The following is a 22,644-nucleotide window of genomic DNA, read 5'->3' on the forward strand; positions in this document are numbered from 1 at the left end:
TGTTGTTGATGTCAGAAATAATTGGAATGAGGTTTTCAACGTCTGTGGAAATATTTAATTAGCTTTCCTCCGTCTTTTTCAGGTTCCAGCTGAATATGAGTTCTTGGCCAGCATTGTGCAACACTTGGACTAGACCGTGAAACACGACACATTCAAGGGTATTTGTTCAGCAGCTTAATTGGGCCTTCTGTTTAGTGAGGAAGGTGGTGTGTATCGTTACAAGCTGAACCGATGATCGCGCTCCGGCGATGTACGGGCCGCTAGAGGCCGCTTCCACGCTTCCGTTTCCACCCACTGGGTGGGGGAAAAGCGGGGGGCCTGCGATCTACGCCACCGGAGCAGTATTTTTCTGCATTATTTTATGCCGGATGTTCTTGGGGACGGCCAGCAGGTGTTACTGATTTTGCATATTCCCTCCTTGTCAAATCGACAGACCAATCTGACCCGGGAATGTCGAAATGGGTGCCCCTTTACGATGGTGGTCAGCCGATTGAGAATTTTAATCCTTAACGGCTATGAGCCGGAGAAGCGCCAACGACGGAGAGGTCATTATAAGACGTGGACAAATGGCGGGACGAGACTCATACTGGTTAGGCTGACCAATCCGGGCGCACGTACGCTAACAGAATCGCCTGGTCCCGTACTTCCATGTGAAGTCTATTGGCTACCTGCACTATAAATGCGTGAACTGTCCACTTGGACCGCGCCTTTCAACATGAAGCCAAAAGGCTTCTTGTCAGATGGCAGTTTTATGTTCACATAACTTAGAAACATTTCCTTCCGTACGCGCTCCTTGGTCAACTTTGATGCTCTGCATGACAGAGATTGACTAGATTTAAGATGTGTGATGTGAAGATGTGTGGGTCATCAAGATCCCAAGTACCATGAGCAGACGAGTCGTACAATTGTCCCTACCTTGACATCAACTCCCTCGATCGTACACGGAGAAAAAAGAGTTCCCAAAATCGTGAACAAGCGTTCATGAAAATGAGAACCTCGAACAAAGTGTTCAAATCCCATGGTACGATTTTGAAAAACGTACCATGAAATTTGAACACTTTGTTCGTGGTTCCCATTTTCATGAACGCTTGTTCACGATTTTAGGAACTCTTTTTTCTCCGTGTAGATGGCCCGAAGACCGTTCATGACCAAGATGATGATCGCGATGTTATCCCTTATCAGTGGTCGTGATGGTCTCCCTTCGCTACCTCCTACGATCATCCGTACTCGAGTTCGCGTATTGTTCTAATTGTTCTGAGCTGACCAGAGCGAAGCAGGGATATAGTCCTGCGATTCTGTTAGCGTACGTGCGCCCGAATTGGTCAGCCTAACCAGTATGAGTCTCGTCCCGCCATTTGTCCACGTCTTATAATGACCTCTCCGTCGTTGGCGCTTCTCCGGCTCATAGCCGTTAAGGATTAAAATTCTCAATCGGCTGACCACCATCGTAAAGGGGCACCCATTTCGACATTCCCGGGTCAGATTGGTCTGTCGATTTGACAAGGAGGGAATATGCAAAATCAGTAACACCTGCTGGCCGTCCCCAAGAACATCCGGCATAAAATAATGCAGAAAAATACTGCTCCGGTGGCGTAGATCGCAGGCCCCCCGCTTTTCCCCCACCCAGTGGGTGGAAACGGAAGCGTGGAAGCGGCCTCTAGCGGCCCGTACATCGCCGGAGCGCGATCATCGGTTCAGCTTGTAACGATACACACCACCTTCCTCACTAAACAGAAGGCCCAATTAAGCTGCTGAACAAATACCCTTGAATGTGTCGTGTTTCACGGTCTAGTCCAAGTGTTGCACAATGCTGGCCAAGAACTCATATTCAGCTGGAACCTGAAAAAGACGGAGGAAAGCTAATTAAATATTTCCACAGACGTTGAAAACCTCATTCCAATTATTTCTGACATCAACAACAAACAAGTTGTCAAACGATTTGCCATCGATCAAAGTGAGCCATCAGGTGAAAATTTGGAGAAAGAGGCCCTTTGGAAAATACAACATCGACACCTTCACTTAATCCACTTATAACTAAGTCAGTTCGGCTTAGATCAACTTGGGGTGTTCTAGACAATTGTTCCCCATATTATTTTTGATATATATCTAAGGTTTCAGACATTTTGGTTCAGTAGATGATTTTTGCGGTCAGAAAATGTAAAAAGGTGAAGATTCTCTATGAAAATCGCATACAAACTTAAATGCTAAAGAGCTTCAATGAATCCTGAACCAAATTGGCTGAAAATTTCAGGAGAGCTTCTGTAGACATAAGACAATGATTTTATCAACAATGCAACGGTCTTGCTGACATTTTTGCATTTCCAAGGGGCCATGAACCACACTACTGATAGTGATAGGGAAGTTTAAAAAAGTGCTGGGAAATAACGAACTAACAACGGCTAGAGGCGGACACACTCGAGATTGTGTTGAGTGTGTGAACAAATTAATTAAATAACGTGGAGAAGGAAACAGTCGAGGCAGTTGATCTTACCCTGCTGCAGGCAATGCATGTGAATAGGAAGCTTTTGAAATGACGCTGGAGTCGTGTAATTGTAGATATTAATATATTTTTATTTCGTTATAGAAACAAGTGGGAGCTGTGTTATTAATTTTTGTCCGAAAATAAAATCATCCTATCCGAAATCTAATCAAATTATTCGCTTTACAGCATTGCCTTGGCGTTCTCGATTGCGAGATTCCTTACTCGAAACTTGGTGTCCGAAGGTTTGATTGTTGAGGCAATTGCAAACCTCTTTTTACACCTCAGCTTCCATCCACCCCGGGATTCGAACTGACGACCATTGGATTGTTAGTCCAACTGCCTACCAGCGACTCCACCAAGGCAGGTCCCAGGGAGACGACTTAAAAAAAATTAAGAAGTTGCTTTTTTTCTGGTGTCATCTAGTATACTTGGAAACGAACTTGATTTTCAATAAATGTGAATCAAAGTTTTTTTTAACTTTCATTTTTTAAAGGGTTAAAATGGATGAAAACTAACATTTTTATGCATGTTTCTAATGTGAAATTGTCTCAGGAACACGAATATGATAAAATTATCACCAGAAAATGAGATCTAAGGGGTCCTCCGAGCAAAAATTTACTACCAAAAAATTCACTAAAAGTAAAAGTGTCTATTTGATATGTTAAAATGCCTTACCCAAAGCGCTCTCAGTCTCAGATGGTAGTCCCAAATATCCCCTACAAGCTGCAGGTCGAACCGAGTTGATATCTGGATGGAACACTTTTTTATTTGAGTTTGAAAATTATGCTATTTTTTCACTAAAATGCCAATAACTCCCTTTAGATTTGACCAATTGGGATGCTCTACCCAGCATTTTGTTGCATTTTTGAAGCCCTGTAAGATGCATTTTGAATTTTGAAATTTAATTGAATTTTGCCTAAGTTATAGCCTTTTTAAGACTTTTTACGTTTTTGAACCTTCAAACTTTGTGTCCCGATTTGCCCCACTTCCCGTTGACCTAGAGTGCTCATATTTTGATCCGATGCCAGTTTTATATGTACAAACAACCTCTGAAAATTTCAGGCAGATTGGTGAGGTCGATGCGAGATGGGTATGCTTTGCTCGTGGACTCGCTCTTAAAGCAGAGTTCAGGATAATGATGTAATTTATCGAATCGTCAGTTAAAATGCCATCAGTCAAGCTTCTTTTGCCTTCCTCCTGCTCTGAAAATGAACTTTTTATTAAAAGCTCCTAGACCCACCTTCATGTATACATATCGACTCAGAATCGAAAACTGAACAAATGTCTGTGTGTGTGTATTAGGGTGGTCCAAATCCGGACTTTTTTGGGGCTACCCCCTGAAATCAAAGATTGACCCATCACTAGGCTAAATTCCAAATTTGAGCTCATTCTGACCACGGGAACCCCTCCCTCCAATCGCTTAAAGTTTGTATGGGAAAAATCGTCAAAATGTATGGAGAAAAGCAACTGTTTTACTTTTTTACCTGTGGAAGGCGCCATAATTATCCGATTCTTACCATTTCTCAAATGTAGAACCTTCATTAAATTTTGAACAACTTTCCCGAAGACACCATATTTTTAGGATTTTTTCCCGCGAAGTTATTAGCGTCCAAAACTGACCCTTTTTGCGCGGCCAGCTGTAAGAGGCTACCTAACAACGATGTTTAATTCCAATTCGTACACGCACGTGCTCTCTCTCAGGTTCAAACTCTCTCACCAGCTTGCTTGCCTGCCTGCCTGCTTGCCTGTTTACCAACAAGCGTGGGCTGTTTCTCTGCTTGGACTTTTGTCGTCGTCGTCGTTTTCGTTTGCTATCCGCTGCGCTGCGTTTCTGGCATGTTTATTATAATTTTCAACTAAAATAGCAGGATTGTTTTGAGATATATTTAGCATATAAATTCTTCATCGCTTCTTGGCTTAAAGGCCAAGATCAAAGTGTATGACAAAAATAAAAAAAACTGCGCTTAAAAAAATAGTTTAAAGAAAAGACAGCTTAGGCTCGATTAAAAAATTACAGCAAATGTCATGAGAACAGGGTTTGTTTGTTTTTTCAAGCGAAGTTTTTCGTATATGCTAAAGAAACATGATAATGCACCTATGCTTATGCTTATGCTAAAGAAACATGATAATGATTCAATCATTTAAAAAAAATCTTCAGGTAATATAAATGTTGTTCCTTTAGGTAGTTTGCTTTAACAAAAATATACTTAGTACAAATCAAGGCAATTTTACAATTATAGCTGCAAATTTTCATTCATATTCTCTAAAATTATTTTTTTATTCTTTCTGGATATTTCTTTCTGTGTTTCTATACCACCTGCAACAAATATTGCAACTGTTTATGCATTGTATTTCTTGTAACAAAAGCAGATAAATTAAAATCCAGAACAGATGACGATTCATGGATGAACTAATTCATCAAATTTGTATTCTCTCTCACACGCTCTTGTAATATGATATCTTTTGTTGATCACATATTACATTAAATTTTATATCTCAAAACAATCCTGCTATGTTAGTTGAAAATTATAATAAACATGCCAGAAACGCAGCGCAGCGGATAGCAAACGAAAACGACGACGACGACAAAAGTCCAAGCAGAGAAACAGCCCACGCTTGTTGGTAAACAAGCAAGCAGGCAGGCAGGCAAGCAAGCTGGTGAGAGAGTTTGAACCTGAGAGAGCACGTGCGTGTACGAATTGGAATTAAACATCGTTGTTAGGTAGCCCCTTACAGCTGGCCGCGCAAAAAGGGTCAGTTTTGGTCGCTAATAACTTCGCGGGAAAAAATTCTAAAAATATGGTGTCTTCGGGAAAGTTGTTCAAAATTTAATGAAGGTTCTACATTTGAAAAATGGTAAGAATCGGATAATTATGGCGCCTTCCACAGGTAAAAAAGTAAAACAGTTGCTTTTCTCCATACATTTTGACGATTTTTCCCATACAAACTTTAAGCGATTGGAGGGAGGGGTTCCCGTGGTCAGAATGAGCTCAAATTTGGAATTTAGCCTAGTGATGGGTCAGTCTTTGATTTCAGGGGGTAGCCCCAAAAAAGTCCGGATTTGGACCACCCTAGTGTGTATGTATGTGTGTGTGTATGTATGTATATGACCAAAATTCTCACTGAGTTTTCTCAGCACTGGCTGAACCGATTTTGATCGAACCAGTTGTACTGACTTGATTTAAGGTCCCATACATCGCTATTGATTTGTTTGATGTTTGGATAAGTAGTTCAAAAGTTATGTATAAAAACGTGTTTTCGCAAATATCCGGATCTCAATTATATGCACGTAAACGATGTCCGGATCCATCATCCGACCCATCGTTGGTTAGGTAATTGAAAGGCCTTTCCAATGAGTCCAAAACATCGAAGATCTGGCCACCCTGTCTCGAGTTATTACCACATAAGTTATATCTGTGTTTTTTCTGGAACTAAAAAAAGCTAAAATGTGTGTCCAAACCACTCATATTACCCATTTTTGGTAAAAAGTGAGGAAGGCATCAACCACATAGATGGATTAGGTTAGTTTTTTGAATAGGAATTGAAACAAGTTGTCCACTTTTTGCAAGCGATTTTCTCGAATGGTGGTTTTTGGTTTTGTGCCGAGGGGGACGTCACTCCGCGATAACACACTAAAACGCACAAAAACGAGCTCGAAAAGCATCAACGCTACTCATCGTGCCGAGTTTTCACATAACGCCACCTAAAAGCAAGTTATCGCAAGTTAACGCGCGTTAAAGCGAGTTAAAGCGGTCAGCGTCTGCTCGACATTTGAACAAAGCGAAATCGATCTTGCATCCCTGCTGTCATAGCTCGAGCAGTTTTTCGATCAAGTTTGGCAACTCGGTATTTGTTTTGATAAGTTTTCAAGCAGTTTCCGCAGAAAGAAAACAAAAACAAAGCAGGTCGCGTTTTTTTTTTGGTCAAAGGTCGGAAAACTTTACTCCGGTGGGATGACCGGCGCCGGCGTTTTGCTACAACGAGGCAAGCAGCAACTGGACCCGAAAGTGACCGGCAAGCTGCAACTGGGGGGAGAAAAAGTTCAAGTGTAAGTTTTCTTTTCAGCGGGTGAGTTTGAGTTTTAATTAGTTGATGTTTTTTTTCAGATCTTAGCAACGTCCGGGGTGTCATTCCGGTGTCGGCGCTCAATCAATGGAAGGCACCACAACTGGGCATTTTGGTGCGACTCCCCGGAAAGTGTATTTTCTAACCAAGTTCAACAATGAGCTGCGAGAGGAGAAACGAGAGTTTAAGGCGGCGGCTGTAGGGAGGAGTGTCCACCGAAACCGATGGCACAGTGGACGGTGCCGTTCGGTGTTTTTTTCCGGGCGTTTAAGCAAACTAGCTCCCAACAAATGACGCCGACGAGCGGCTTAGCGTGTGGCTTGTCTGGACCACAACATCGGCGAGTTCTGTTGTAACCTGTATGGGAAACCGGTGCCGTTAGGGTGGACAGATTAAGGCCTGTGCCGTTGGAGTGGACAGGTCCATTCAGAAGAGGAAAATGCGCCACAGTTTGATACATTCTACGAGAAGAAGAGTAATAAAGTTCTAGGTGGAGTTTCGGAGGACTTTTTATTCCAACGTTTATTAGCTATGCAGGCCTAAATACTGTGGTCAAAAGCCGCCGTTTCTGTCCGCCGCTTGGGGGCAAAGGGAACGACTACTAAAATAGTTTTGAATACTTTATTGAATGTAAAGCCATTTCGAAATAATAAAAAATGGTAACGAAAACCAAGCCGCGCCTTGTTACAATTTTCTTCTCTGTAAAGACTGTGGGGAACCTCGGAACGGCGGACGAATAAAACGACCGGAATTAACTTAACTAAACTTGGTTTATTTTGCAACGATCCGAATAGCGCGATAGGAAGTGCTAGAGTGACGTTTGTTGGTTTTTGCTACCAAGGTGTAGCAACAATGAGGTGGGCACTACACGACGCGTGGGAACCACCACAGGGCTCCCCCCAGTTACACGAGGAATCGGACACGATGTCCCGAAGGTGTAACTTTAGTTTTGGCGTCTTCGTCTGGGCTTTGGTCGTGGTACTCGGTGGAGTTGAATGCTGGTTTGATCCTGTCGATGGCTATGCGCTTCTCCTTGCCACCGATGCGGACATCGAAGAACTTGCTGCTTCGGTTGACGACCTCGTAAGGTCCCTCGTAGGGTTGCTGCAACGGCCGCTTGACGTGGTCAACTCGAACGAACACAAAGTCGCAAGTGGTCAGGTCCTTCGGCACAAATACCTTGGGCTTTGCGTGGTTGCTACCGCCAACAGGTGCGAGTTGTTGGAGAGTTTGCTTAAGCGAACGGACGAACTCCGAGCGGTCCACTTCCCCTCGCGCCGGCGCTTCGAAAAACTCACCAGGCAGCTTCAGCGTTTGACCGTACACCATTTCGGCAGACGTGCATTTCATGTCCTCCCGGAAGGACGATCGAAGCCCCAAGAGGATCAACGGAAGTTTGTCGCTCCAGTGTTTCGAGTCCACACACATGATAGCAGCTTTCATCGTCCTGTGGAAGCGCTCGACCATGCCGTTCGCCTGAGGGTGATACGCTGTTGTCCGAATGCGTTTAATTCCCAAGAGCTGGCTCAGTTCCCGGAACAGTTCGGATTCGAACTGTCGTCCTTGATCGGTTGTTATGGTTTCCGGAATGCCAAAGCGAGATATCCATCCAGTGAGCAGTGCTTGAGCAACGGTTTCTGCTGTCATGTCGACCAACGGGACTGCTTCTGGCCATCTTGTGAATCTATCGATCATTGTCAGGACGTAGCGGTTTCCGTTGGATGTCGGGAGTGGTCCGACAAGATCGATGTGCACGTGTTGGAATCTGCTCTTGGGAATGGCGAAGCTCTGCAGCGGCGAAGATGTGTGTCGATGGACCTTTGCACGCTGACAGCCATCGCAAGACTGCACGTACTTCCGCACGTCCTTGTGCATCGACGGCCAGACGAATCGATCACCCAGCAGTTTGCGGCTTCCCGGACTCCTGGATGGGACACCTTGTGCAGCGTGTCGAGAATCATACAGCGAAGTTTCTCGGGGATGTAAGGGCGGACTCGACCTTCAGGGGATACATCACAGTAGATTTGCGCTTGTGTACCCGGTAGCGGCTTCGGCTCCAACTTGAGGGATGAACGACCATCGTTAAGCAGCCGCTTCAGCTCTTCATCGTTGATCTGTTCCGCTGCAACCTCCTCAAAGTTCACCGAACTGGGAAACCCGATGGTTGCCACACGAGACAGGGCGTCTGCGACTTCGTTCTTGCTACCGCTGACGTGCTGGACATCCGAAGTGAACTGAGAAATGTACCGAAGGTACCGTTCCTCGTGTGGTAGGTGGTTGTTGCTTGTAGATCCCAGTGCTTGAGTCAGCGGCCGATGATCGGTGAAGATGGTGAACGATCGCCCTTCGACCAAGTACCTGAAGTACTGCACAGCCAGCTTCATTGCGGTTAGTTCTCTTCCGAAGGTTGAATATCTGGTTTGCGCTTCAGAGAACTTCTGCGAGAAGAAGCCAAGAGGAGCCCATCGGCCGTGTTCAAACTGCTGCAGCACGGCGCCGGCCGACGTGTTCGACGCATCGACCATCAAACTCAGCCGTTTTGTTGGGTCCGGGTAGTGCAGGAGGGCTGCGCTGGCGATGCTCTGCTTGCAGTTGTCGAAGGCAGCCCGTGCTTCGTCACACCACTCGAGTTTTCGTGTGTCGTTCTTGCGGTTCCCAGGTATGAGCTTTCGCAGGGCAGCTTGTTCATCTGTGGCGTGAGGAAGGAACCGTTTGTAGCCGTTGATCAGAGCGAGAAACCGACGGAGTTCTTTGACGGTACCTGGCAGCTTGTAGTCTTGAAGCGCTTGAACTCGTTCGGGTAGAGGTCGCAGCCCATCCTTGTTCACGAGATACCCGAGAAACTCAACTTCACGCTGCGCGAACCGGCATTTAGCAGGGTTGATGACCAGACCATTTTTGTGCAGACGTTCCAGGACGCACCGAATGTGATCGCGATGTTGATCTTCGTTGGCTGAGGCGATGCAAATATCGTCAACAAAAACGGTCACAAAATCAAGATCCCCAAAAATCTTGTGCATGAAGCGTTGGAACGTCTGCGACGCGTTACATAATCCGAACTGCATTCTTGTAAATTCGAACAGCCCGAAGGGCGTGATCACCGCAGTCTTCGGGATGTCGCACGGTTCTACGGGAATTTGGTGGTAGGCCCGCTCCAAATCCAAAGTGGTGAATATGGACTTACCGTGTAACGCGTTGAGAAGGTCATGGATGTGCGGAACTGGGTATCGGTCCGGCACCGTCACGGCATTCAGACGTCGATAGTCGCCGACGAATCTCCAAGCTCCGTTCTTCTTCAACACGCAGTGCAGTGGGCTGGCCCAGGAGCTGCTCGAGTGACGGCATATTCCCAGTTCAAGCATCGTCTCGAATTCTTGTTTGGCGGCCTGCAGTTTATCTGGAGGAAGTCGACGGCTCTTGCAGGACAGCGGGGGGCCTTTAGTCTGGATGTGGTGCGTGACATCGTGTTGAACTTCCGAGCGAATCGTGGACGGAAGTGTCACATCACGGAATTCATCCAGCAGATCCTTGAACGGATGATCAGCGAGCACCGTCGTCACGTTGTACACCGTCGGCGTTGCCAACCCAGCGATTGAGTGGAGCTTGGTGGTCGAGTCGACTAGTCGACGCCTTTTTAGGTCGACGACGATCCCAAAATGCGCCAGAAAGTCAGCTCCGATTATGGGTGCACTCACATCAGCGATCACAAAATTCCAACTGAACCTACGGCGCAGACCCAAGTCGGTTGTGACGAAGCGTTGTCCAAAAGTCCGAATGACCGTTCCGTTAGCAGCGTGCAACTGCCACTGGGTTGAACTGCCTTGTTTTTCCTTGGTTGTGGCCGGTACAATAGAAAGGTCGGACCCGGTATCGATCAGGAAGCGCGTGTTTGCGGTCCGATCGAAGATGATAAGACGGCTGCTACTCGATTTCGTTCCCATCTCCGCCGTCTCGAGTGAGAAGGAATCTAGTTTTTTGAGCTGTATTGGCAGGGGGAACGGCACTGTTGGGCCGCGTCTCGGAACTTGCGATGGTACCAGCAAATTTCTTGCGAGGACGACTGCGAAGCGCTGCGGCGCCGCGACGGAGAGCGAGATCTTCCTCGGTTCGGATTTGCTTCCAATCGTCGCAGTTGGCTGCTTAGGGCGGCAATTTGAGCTTCCAGGTCCTGTACGCTTGTTGGAGCAGCTTGTTGCGTCGCAGCCACCTGCGGACCGGCGACATCGATCATCTTGTCGGCCATGGCAGCGAGCTCGTCGAGCTTGGCGTTGGACACCGCGAGGACCGTTCGAATGTTGACTGGCATCCGCTGCAGGAAGAGCATCCTCATCAATCCAGCGCTCACGTTCAGGCCCGTGGATAGATCTTGCATTTTGGCAAGAAGATGCGACGGACGGGCGTCTCCGAGATCGCAGGAATTGAGCAGCTTCTCGAACTTTTCCTCGGCCGACAACTCGAAGTGGGCGATCAGGCGCGCCTTGACCGCCGGGTATTTGTTCTCTTCTGGGGGGTTCGCGACGATGTCGGAAATGTGTCGCAGAACAGTTTGGTCCACCTTGGAGATAATGTGGTAGTACATCGTTTGGTCGGAAGTTACACCAGCGAGCGCGAACTGGGCCTCCGCTTGGGCGAACCACATCAGCGGGTCCGTCTTCCAAAACTCCGGCAATTTCACGGCGACAGCGGCGACAGAAGTCGGAGACGCTGGAAGCGAGACGTTCGAACCGGGAAGCGTCATTTTTGCATCCAAGATGGCGGACGGCAGCAGAGTTTCCACGAAGAAAAACGCGTTTTTTTCGGTATTTTGCGCAACGAAGAAATTGATTTCCGTTACATTCGCGACGGTGGTCACCAGTGTGGGGAACCTCGGAACGGCGGACGAATAAAACGACCGGAATTAACTTAACTAAACTTGGTTTATTTTGCAACGATCCGAATAGCGCGATAGGAAGTGCTAGAGTGACGTTTGTTGGTTTTTGCTACCAAGGTGTAGCAACAATGAGGTGGGCACTACACGACGCGTGGGAACCACCACAAGACAATCCCAGCGTACGTAATACCACTTCCGGCAGGTCGATGCAGACGCTTCCTCTACCGTGGATCTTCTGGTGTATCTGCTTGGTTGTGTTGGTGCTTTGACAGGACATCCGACCCGTGTTCGGATATTGCTACTACTAATCCAGCTCAGACGGATTTTTTGGCACCGTGTGAATCGACCAGAACCCACACCATCAGTGGCCTCAACACCTTTCGTGTGACCTTGCCGCCTCCAATTTTGCCCCTAAGCAGGTTCATAATCGTACAGCATCGTTGGTAGACCCTTTGCATCCAACGCCGGTCCCATCGTGCAACCCGGAACACTCCCGTTTTCATGAGTGTCAGTCCGGAAGCTACCAACTCGCTAGAGCTGGCCGCTAGTGTCCCTTTTGACCAGCACAAAGCGGAAAGAATCTTGCTTCCTCCACTCCGGGTGCCGCCGTTTTTTTACCCCCATCCGTCCGGGTGACGGAGAAAAATTCAGAAAAACAAACTGCTCGACTGATTTGACAACGAGAACTGTCATTTGCTCTTGACAGTTCTCGCTGTCAAAAAAATCGAGCAGTGTGATGCGAGAACGCAAGAAAAGGTAAGCCAAAAAGCAAGTTATCGCGGTTAACGCGCGTTAAAGCAAGTTAAAGCGGAAAGGTGAAAGTGAACGCTGCAAAGGTTTGAAAAGGAAGCTTTATCGCTCGGTTAGCGCGGAAGTGACGTCCCCCTCGTTTTGTGCCCTAATTGTAGCGTGGTCTTTATTAACTGTCAATGTGTGTTTATGTATAAGGTGTGGTATGTTGTTGTGCAAGGCTGTATATCAAAGGTACTCGTCATCTTGCTTTGCATTAGTGTGAGTGCATGACTCCGTGCCACTAAAACCAAAACAATAACAAAAGAACAAAGGACCGTGCCAGGAAAACCAAAACATAAACAATGTCAATGTCAGTGGAGTGAGAGAGTCAGAGATAGCGATTTTGACAACCGCACTACTACACACTCAATCGCGAGTACCTTAGGTAGAAAGCCATGGTTGTTGTGTATCAGTGTATGTGTATATAAATGTTGATTGCTTACGTCACACTAATGAAATGTTTGGCTCGAAATTATTGAAGTCTAGCAAAACAATGCAAAAGGGCCGTTGTGGATTTGTAAACAAAGAAAGTATCCGTGTATCCCTTTCATGCCAGATATAAACATCCTCTATCGTGAGCAAGATACACTCTTTGTTTACAAATCCACAACGGCCCTTTTGCATTGTTTTGCTAGAAGTACAATCAGCAGGGATTCAATTGGATCTATGGGGTGAGATTGACCCTTACAAAGTTACGTATATTATATCTGTTTTTGCAGGTTAAACTGAAACTTGACTGCTTGAAATATTTCTGGTGTTTTTTTTTTTTTTGAAAAGGTGCAATAAACCCTAGAATAAACCAAATTTTCAGTTTTTGCTTTTTGGGTGTTTTTTAATACCCCTGACACAAGGCGGTTTCAAAAACACCCAAATAAGCAAAAACTGGAAATTTGGTTTATTGGACCTTTTAAAAAAACTCCAGATTTGTATTTTCATTGATTGGGTCCTAAAATGAAGCTTAGATTGCTGATATTATTATTTATGATCAGAAATGGTTTTTAGTCGTGTTTTACCGTTGTACATAAAAAATGACATAGGGCTTTAGCACTCAATTATTTTAATTATACTTTTTCGACAAAGAAACTTTCTCCATTTTTTCAGTGTAGTTCCGTTTCTGCAGACAACTTTACAGGTACAGATTTTTAGAAAATGGTCGACGCGCCATCTGTGCGCAAATTGCGTAATTAAATTTCACAAAACGTCAACGAGAAAAAAAAACACCAAAATAAAAGTGAAGCCATCAACAAAACAGTGTTTTCCGTAAGTTTTGCCATATTTTTCTATTTTTATTGTTTAAATTTAACAAAATCACTTTGTTTCAGCTTGAAACTACAGTCTAGCCGTTATCGAATCGTGTCCACGCACGAACAACCGCGCGGAATTTCCTCCGATAAGTTCCGCCGCCGCCGCCACCACCTCCACGATGGACCAGCTGGCAATGAGTCCGGGCTTTTCGATCCCCTCGATCGGAACGCCGCTGCACCAGCCCGAAGAGGACCAACAGATTATGCCGCACGCGTACAACCAGCAAACCCCCAGTGGCATGACCCCGATGGGCGGCGGCCTTAGCGCGTACGGAATGCCCTCGATCGGCATGGGAACACCGAACAAGCACACGTACGCGCCTAGCTTCGCCGCGCCGCAGAGCTTGATCCAGCCGCAGACCCCGCAAAGCCTCATGTCGCCGATGGTGCCGATGCAGGAGACGAAGGCTTCGGCCACGCCGAGCTACCAGCAGCAGAACAGTACGGGTGGGGGGAGTGTGCGCGATCCGGACAACATCGGCAGCGTCAACATCCACTCGACGATGGGCCCGGCCACGCCGATGACTCCGATGACCCCGAGCGAACCGGCCATCCTGCCCCAGCTGCAGAACATCGTTTCGACGGTGAACCTGAGCTGTCGGTTGGACCTGAAGAAGATCGCCCTGCACGCCCGTAACGCCGAGTACAACCCGAAACGGTTCGCGGCGGTCATTATGCGCATCCGGGAACCGCGGACAACGGCGTTGATCTTCTCGTCGGGGAAGATGGTGTGCACGGGAGCGAAAAGCGAGGAAGATTCGCGACTAGCGGCGCGGAAATACGCCCGGATCATTCAGAAGCTTGGGTTTACGGCGAAGTTTCTTGATTTTAAGGTGCAAAACATGGTGGGGAGCTGCGACGTGCGGTTCCCGATTCGGTTGGAGGGGTTGGTGCTGACGCACGGCAAGTTCAGCTCGTACGAGCCGGAACTGTTCCCGGGTCTGATCTACCGTATGGTGAAGCCCCGCATCGTGCTGCTGATCTTCGTGTCCGGCAAGGTGGTGCTGACGGGGGCCAAGGTGCGGCAGGAGATTTACGACGCGTTCGATAACATTTACCCGATTCTTAAAAGTTTCAAAAAGCAGTAGAGTTTTGCATTTTATTTTAGGTTCTTTTTTTTCTGTTGCGCGAAATAATGTAAAGATATTTAAAGTCGAAGAATTTTGTTCAAAGATTGATTAAAATAACAAACTAAAAACGTTTTGATGACAAATTCAGACAGTTTCATTCTTCAACAAAGTTCGATCCCGTGGTTCAAGCACGAATAGTTTGTAAGAAATAACTTAATAAAGGATTAATATTGGTAGTCATTTCCAAATGTTTTGCCTGGTTTGTTTTTGAAAAAAATAGTAGTTTATGCAACAAGTTGCAAAAAGAGGATTTTTTCAGCACGAGTCGTACATTTATCCAACGAGGTTCACCGAGTTGGATAAATACGAAGAGTGCTGAAAAAATAAAGATTTGCAACGAGTTCCATACAACATTTTTTGCAATTCCGAAAAACACCCATTGAGTGAAATGTTAAGTCAAATTTTCATGTATTTTGTCAATAAATCGTTTAAATCAAAAAAAAAATGTTGAAAAGTGTCACATTTCAGTACTGAAAAGTAGAACTTTTCAGCATTTATTTTGAAAAGTGTTGCTATTCGATTCTGTAATTTTTGGTACAGAAAAGTAGGATATTTCGTCGTTCAAGAATGACAGGAAAAGTAAGTAGTTTCACGACGGAATTGCAAAAAAATACTTTTAAATAGTACGTAACCAAAGATTTGATTTTGATATTTCCTTTGTATGAATTTCTTTCAATTAAACAAAAAGAAAACTATTGTTTTCACTTCAGTTCTTTATTGTCAAAACAAAAAATTCTTAGTATTTAGCATATGAGGAAATCGACATTTTCATTTGTTAAAATGCCACTTTATTTTTTCAAGATTTGAATACGTCTTTAGAGAAAAGAAAAAAAAAGAAAATCAAAGTTCTAATTAATTACCCAACGAGTTCTTTTGCTCGTTCCGTTCGAAAATTCTAGCGTAATACTGCTTGATCTCCGGCCGGGTCGGTTCCTTCAGGCAAACGCCCGTCCGCATTAGCTCCGGCACCAGACTGCGCACAAACTCGGCACTGGCGTCGGTCTGCGCCAGCACCAGCACGTACCCGGCCATCAGGATCAGCTCCAGCAGGAAGGGGGCGCCCTCCCGGTGGACCGCCTCCAAAATAAAGTCCTGCACCGATTCGAACAGGCTGTGGGTGCACGGTTCCTGCGGGTAGGCCGGCACCGTCAGACGCACCGGCACGATGCCGCGGGCGTGGTCGATGCCGGGGGATTGACGGGCGACCTTTTTCACCTCGGCGAACGAGAGCTGCTTGGTGCTCTGCAGGAAACGAATCGCCGAGTGAAGCTCCTCCGGCTCCGTCAAGCACAGGTCTTTTACGTCTGTAAATTGATTGCCCTCAATTATATGGCTGCCATGCAAAAGAGCACGCGATTTCTTACCTTGAGTTTGGGCGCTCATTGTTGGTCGATGGATCTTTTTTTGTAGTTAATTTACAAAGCTTTTGCTCGCTGCCACCAAATTGTTTGCTCGGCGTCCTTTTAATTCACGTGCTGTCGCGTCGCTGTCAGATGTCAAAATGGACGCGTACACGCACACGCAAGATGAAACAGATTTCAACACAATTTTGGGTAAATAATTTTTAGCGGACGGCGTGAACATTAAATATCGTAATTTGGATAAGCGTGTGAAATGTCAAAATGATGTCACTGGGATTAATTGAAAACAATAGAAAATTATAAACAATTTGCCACTTCGAATTTTCTTTTAATCACTAAACATTAATTAGTTTCAACAAGCAATTTTCAATTGAATCTACAAGTAAGTAGACATCCAAAAATAGAGAAAACTACCCACTATTGTTTAATCTGTGCAAGCAGTAACATAACCAAACTTTTCGTCCCCCAGTAAACGAAGTAAACGTCAAATCAGTACAAACTTGCTGCCGCATCCCTTCCGACGTTTGTTTGACGTTTGTTTTTATTTGTTCGTCTCCGCCAGCAAACGTCAGTCATTGGTACACCCTTACCAAAAATCATGACTTTTTGAGTTCCAAATCCCACTTTTCATACGATTTTTTCAGTTCAACCCATATAACCATTTTTATGGTTGTAGTACCTGAACTCAAAAAATCGTATGAAAAGTGGGATTTGGAACTCAAAAAATCATGATTTTTGGTAAGGGTGTAGTTCGGTTCATGCCAAGGAAATGATGGAACGAGAGGAATCACAAATCCGCATAAATAATTTCAAGATTGTTCAGGTGCAAACCGGAAACGCGATCAAAAATTAAAGTGGAAGAATAAGGCTTTCAACTGATTATTTAATTGTCGGTGTACAGGACGCCGCACTGTTTAATCATTTTCTGGCGTACATTCAATTTTGCAGTCCAAAACCAGTTATTGAATTGGAAAAATAAAATTCTTTTTCAAATTTTCTTTTCTTTTTGCTCTTTGGTCTGACAGCTTTATCATGGATTTTGGTCTGGTCTAGGCGAGGGATAGGACACAGCACCTTCCTGGTTCATGCGCGCTTGTGTTTGTGTGTGTTCGAATGCATGCGACGGCGCGTGCGCTTATGGTTCTTGAAAAAATAAATTATTTATCGAGAAATTAAAAGTGAGAGTGTGTGCGTGCAACAAGGAGTTAAACTTTTCAAAGTGTCATGGTAAACTTCACAGCAACTTCATAGAAAGTTTAACTCCATGTTGCACACACTCTCACTTTTAATTTCTCGATTCATACATTTATTGAGTAAAATCAATCAAACTGAAAGAAAATAATTGAATGAATTTTTAGATATTTTGCATCTTTTTGGCCGCAAATCAAAATTCAATCTTATCTGGAGTTATTCTTTTATAAATAAATCTAGCGTTTTGCCTTCCTCACCTCACTCGCAGGGTTGCGAATGAGCGAGCGAGCCAGAATCCGTGCTCGCTCAATCATGAGCATGAGGACTTAACAGGTAGCTCGTGCTCGCTCATGCTCAACGCATGCGCTCGCGCTCAATGAGCGCTCATCAGCAGATCAGGTAGATTTTTAGTATTGTTTATGAATCTGGCACAGGCCAATTGGACTGCTACTTTTGAAGATAATTTCATCGCGGGACATGAACTCATCAAAGTTGCATTGGTAATTTAATTTTGGTTAACCGCGGTAAATTAATCAAATTATTCGTTGGCGTCGTACTGTCAAAAATTGATCGCGGTGGATTGCGGGGGATACTTTTCTATCCCAGTTTTTTGTGTGATCAATGTGGTAAGGGTAAGTTTATGAAATTTTAATGTTGTCAGCCTATATATATATATATATATATATATATATATATATATATATATATATTTTTTTTTTTCAGAGTTTGATAACTTAGAAAACTAGTTTTGATTAATTTCCCGATAAATGAAAAATGGCTGACACGCAAGTAAAGTGACTTAATTTGCTAAGAATCCCAGACACTCTTTTTAGCTTAATTCACTCTCAAATTTAGAGTAAACTGTCAAGGAACGGAACTTTTAGGTCTTAAATAAGCTGTAAATAGGATGGTAATCGATTTTTTTTATATTGAAGCATGTTTTCACTTGTGAGCACGCTCATTTCTCATTTATTTATTTGGATCGACTCCAGCATATAAATAAGATAATTGATGTGAAAATTATCTAAGACACAGATTTGACATTTATTATTCAAAAATATTTACAAATAATTGACTAAACTAGATAAGGTGCCCAGGAATTAAAACATGACTAAACGTATTACCAAGAAAACATATTTGTATTCCTTAAAAGATACTTTTCAGCTTTATTAAATAGTTCACTTTCAGTGACACGTGAAAGTATTATCAACTTTTTTTTATTAATCGAATTATTTCTACACAGTAAAAAATTGTACATTTGGAAGTTGTAATTTTGTAAGGTTGAATATTACCTCTTGAATGTTACAATTTTACCTCGATTTAGACTGAAAAAGTTGCATTACATCAGAAAAGTGGCAAAATTACACATTTTCAGAAGTAAAATTACGCATTTTTCTAACACAAAAGACGTAATTCCCAGATGTAATATTTCTATGGTTTTTTTTTACTGTGTACAGATTTTAATGTAACACCTTAACCCCTTAACTCTGACTCCAAAACAAGTTTCAAAACAAAAAAATATGACAAATAACTTCATCCAACATTATTAAGATTAGCCTATTCAAGCCTCCATTAAAAAAAAAAAACAACCTCGAAGCTCTGTTGAAAAAAAAGTTATTATCGTTTATCCGTTACAGGTAAAAAAACGCTCATTTTGCTCAATGAGCAAAAATGAGCGCGAGCACGAGCAATGAGCATTTTCGCTCATAAAATAAATGAGCACACACGAGCACGAGCAAACGTGAGCTAGCTCGCGTCGCGCTCCTCCTCACGAATGAGCGAAAAATGCTCGCTCATGAGCGGATGAGCGCTCAAAATCGCAACACTGCCTCACTGAGGCAAGGCTACAAAATCACTCGAAAAATGAACTTCTTAAATACACCTCCTAGATATACCTTCACGTATACCTATCGACTCAGAATCAAATTCTGAACAAATGTATGTGGGGATGTGTGTAGACATGATTTTTTCCACACGATTATCTCAGAACTGGCTGAACCGATTTTGGCCGGATCCGCCTTATTCTGTTCGTTTTGGGGTCCCCTAAGACCCTATTAAATTATATTCTGTTTAGTGAAGTACTTTTAAAGTTATGCCATGATTTTTTTTTTTGTAGCTACAAAAAAGGGTGATTTTTGCATAACCTCAAAGGCCGGATCTTTTTTCCAACGCGCGGGAGTCGCGCAGCATGCATATCGCCCGGTTACCACATCGAGAAATTAAAAAGAGAGATGTGAGCCGGTAACATGGAATGAAACTTTCGCAAGTGTTATGGAAAACTTCACAGCAGCTTGACAGAAAGTTTAACTCCATGTTGCACTTTTAATTTACCCACTCGGAAAATAATCTGGTAAATTTGAGTGTCTGGCGCTGGCGGACGTTTGTCGTGCAGTTCAGACACATTTGGCACACTTATCCTAGACAAGTTTTGCGTAACGCCAGATGAATCTGGCGAAAATCGGGGGAAAGTTCTGCCAGCTGTCTGGCACAAAAATCAACCGGTTTAATCGGTTGAACCGTGCACGACCGGTTTGTGTCATATTCGCCAGAAATCATGGCAGAAATCTGGGGTAAATCTGGGGGAAATTCTGCCAGATGGCTGGCGCAAGCCCCCAGACGAACGCCAGAATTGTGTCCGCCATTTCCGACCGGGTTCTCGATTGCTTAAACAGTGTCTGCGTCTCTTCTGAAAAAAGTCTGTATTAATTATGTTGCTGAATACATCATTTCGACGCCAACATTTCAATAAGCATCATGTACAAACCATGCGTTTTGAGAAAAACGCATTTGAATGTTGAGCATCAATTTTCAATTCCCATTTTAATATAAAAGCAAAATAATATGTTCTTATGATAACAAACGATGAAAAACGTTGCTTTCATTGATACTTGATCATCCAAATTCAATAAAACATTATTTCTGTAATTTTATTTGAGAAAAACAAACATAACTTCTTTTGTAATCACCAACGTCTATATCACCCTGCTGTCATTGAGGAGGACGCTTTGTTATGATTTGTTTTTCTTCGCCAAATGTACATGGCGCTTTGTTCATGTTGCTTTTTTTTCGTCACGAGGTTCATGTAGTCTTTTGTTTGACAGGTTGACAGGGCTATATAAACAGGGACTGCTGATGGCAGAGATTTTGTTTATGTTACTTTATTTAAAATCATGATTAAACAGACTTTACTGAAGTAACTTTTGCTCATTTTTGGTGGAGAGGTAGCTTATTAGAAGTACTTTCAGAATATACAATAACCCAGAAAGTGTCAAAATGTACATGATGCCTTTTGAAATGTTACCGTCGATTTTGTCTCGACAAAGATTTACATGAACTTTTTACTGAAATATCGAGAAATTAAAAAGAGAGATGTGAGCCGGTAACATGGAGTGAAACTTTCGCAGCTGTCATGGTAAACATCACAGCAGCTTGACAGAAAGTTTAACTCCATGTTGCACTTTTAATTTCTCGATACAACTCATAAGACATTGTTTACTTAGACTAGGGGTACAGCATGCAATTCCATCGTGCACCCAATGTTGGCATATCAGCACTTTCAAATTCAATTACAGCCCCCTTTCTCCTTTATTTTGAAGAGTTGGAAAAAAAGTTCAAGATGGTATGTCAGAGACATAACCGAAAGACATAGGACCAAACAATTTGAATGTGTTTTTGGATTGCTAGTGAAATCTGAAATAAGATTATTTTATTTTGTTTCATAGATTTGTCGGCAAAATTGTCATAAATGTTCTCCCAAGGTGAACCTTCTATGAGGGCACCGGCCACTCCAGGTTGTGGCCACTACGGTCGAAATGTCAATTTTCATGTTCAGTATCAAAACCATGAATTTTGATATCCATATTGCCACAACTCGTATGGTTGTGTTAAAGACCCTCCGGGCCCCGGGGAAACCTGCTTTGAGATCACCGGTCACTCAAGGTTGTGGCCACTACTGTCGGAATGTCAATTTTCATGTACAGTATCAAAAACCATGAATTTTGATACCAATATGCCTCAACTCGTATGGTTCTGTAAAAAGTCCTCCGGGCCCCGGGGGAACCTGCTTTAAGGGCACCGGCCACTCCAGGTTGTGGCCACTACTGTCAAAATGGCCATTATTATGTTCAGTATCAAAAACCATGAATTTTGATACCCATATTGCCACAACTCGTATGTTTCTGTAAATGTCCCCCCAGGCCCCGGAGGAACCTTTTTTGAGGGCACTGGCCACTCCAGGCTGTGGCCACTACTGTCAAAATGGCCATTATTATGTTCAGTATAAAAAATCATGAATTTTGATACCCATATTGCCACAACTCGTATGTTTCTGTAAATGTCCCCCCAGGCCCCGGGGGAACCTTCTTTGAGGGCAACGGCCACTCCAGGTTGTGGCCACTACTGTCAAAATGGCCATTATTATGTTCAGTATAAAAAACCATGAATTTTGATACCCATATTGCCACAACTCGTATGTTTCTGTAAATGTCCCCCCAGGCCCCGAGGGAACCTTCTTTGAGGGCACCGGCCACTCCAGGTTGTGGCCACTACTGTCAAAATGGCCATTATTATGTTCAGTATAAAAAATCATGAATTTTGATACCCATATTGCCACAACTCGTATGTTTCTGTAATTGTCCCCCCAGGCCCCGAGGGAACCTTCTTTGAGGGCAACGGCCACTCCAGGTTGTGGCCACTACTGTCAAAATGGCCATTATTATGTTCAGTATAAAAAAACCATGAATTTTGATACCCATATTGCCACAACTCGTATGTTTCTGTAAATGTCCCCCCAGGCCCCGGGAACCTTCTTTGAGGGCAACGGCCACTCCAGGTTGTGGCCACTACTGTCAAAATGGCCATTATTATGTTCAGTATAAAAAACCATGAATTTTGATACCCATATTGCCACAACTCGTATGTTTCTGTAAATGTCCCCCCAGGCCCCGAGGGAACCTTCTTTGAGGGCACCGGCCACTCCAGGTTGTGGCCACTACTGTCAAAATGGCCATTATTATGTTCAGTATAAAAAATCATGAATTTTGATACCCATATTGCCACAACTCGTATGTTTCTGTAATTGTCCCCCCAGGCCCCGAGGGAACCTTCTTTGAGGGCACCGGCCACTCCAGGTTGTGGCCACTACTGTCAAAATGGCCATTATTATGTTCAGTATCAATAACCATAAAATTTGATACCCATATTGCCACAACTCGTATGTTTCTGTAATTGTCCCCCCAGGCCCCGAGGGAACCTTCTTTGAGGGCACCGGCCACTCCAGGTTGTGGCCACTACTGTCAAAATGGCCATTATTATGTTCAGTATCAAAAACCATGAATTTTGATACCCATATTGCCACAACTCGTATGTTTCTGTAAATGTCCCCCCAGGCCCCGGGGGAACCTTCTTTAAGGCCACCGGCCACTCCAGGTTTTGGCCACCACTGTCGAAT

General features: G+C 44.1%; 3 protein-coding genes and 1 long non-coding RNA gene across 4 annotated transcripts; 2 read left to right on the forward strand and 2 right to left on the reverse strand.

Moving 5' to 3' along the window:
- Window positions 1-6,213: 6,213 nt before the first annotated feature.
- On the forward strand, window positions 6,214-7,220 carry LOC119766548. Its single transcript, XR_005276973.1, has 2 exons — window positions 6,214-6,530; window positions 6,589-7,220. It is a non-coding gene; the product is annotated as an uncharacterized LOC119766548 (long non-coding RNA).
- A 3,294-nt stretch (window positions 7,221-10,514) lies between these two features.
- Window positions 10,515-11,285, reverse strand: LOC119765928. Its single transcript, XM_038250200.1, has one exon. The coding sequence runs from the start codon at window positions 11,283-11,285 to the stop codon at window positions 10,515-10,517; it is 771 nt and encodes a 256-aa protein (XP_038106128.1).
- A 2,087-nt stretch (window positions 11,286-13,372) lies between these two features.
- Window positions 13,373-14,831, forward strand: LOC6040385 (TATA-box-binding protein 2). Its single transcript, XM_038251296.1, has 2 exons — window positions 13,373-13,469; window positions 13,532-14,831. Exon 2 carries the CDS (start codon window positions 13,633-13,635, stop codon window positions 14,599-14,601), a length of 969 nt encoding a protein of 322 aa, XP_038107224.1. The 5' UTR covers window positions 13,373-13,469; window positions 13,532-13,632; the 3' UTR covers window positions 14,602-14,831.
- Window positions 14,832-15,341: 510 nt separating this feature from the next.
- LOC119766549 lies at window positions 15,342-16,155 on the reverse strand. Its single transcript, XM_038251297.1, has 2 exons — window positions 16,008-16,155; window positions 15,342-15,947 (listed from the first exon to the last, which is right to left on the reverse strand). Exons 1-2 carry the CDS (start codon window positions 16,024-16,026, stop codon window positions 15,496-15,498), a joined length of 471 nt encoding a protein of 156 aa, XP_038107225.1. The 5' UTR covers window positions 16,027-16,155; the 3' UTR covers window positions 15,342-15,495.
- Between the last annotated feature and the right edge of the window lie 6,489 nt (window positions 16,156-22,644).

The sequence above is a fragment of the Culex quinquefasciatus genome, chromosome 2 (genome assembly GCF_015732765.1).
Source record: "Culex quinquefasciatus strain JHB chromosome 2, VPISU_Cqui_1.0_pri_paternal, whole genome shotgun sequence".
Lineage (NCBI taxonomy): Eukaryota > Metazoa > Arthropoda > Insecta > Diptera > Culicidae > Culex > Culex quinquefasciatus.

Excerpts from the sequence above, each read along its gene's own strand:
- LOC119765928 (XM_038250200.1), bottom strand. The coding sequence starts at position 11,285 with ATGACGCTTCCCGGTTCGAACGTCTCGCTTCCAGCGTCTCCGACTTCT.
- LOC6040385 (XM_038251296.1), top strand. The coding sequence starts at position 13,633 with ATGGACCAGCTGGCAATGAGTCCGGGCTTTTCGATCCCCTCGATCGGA.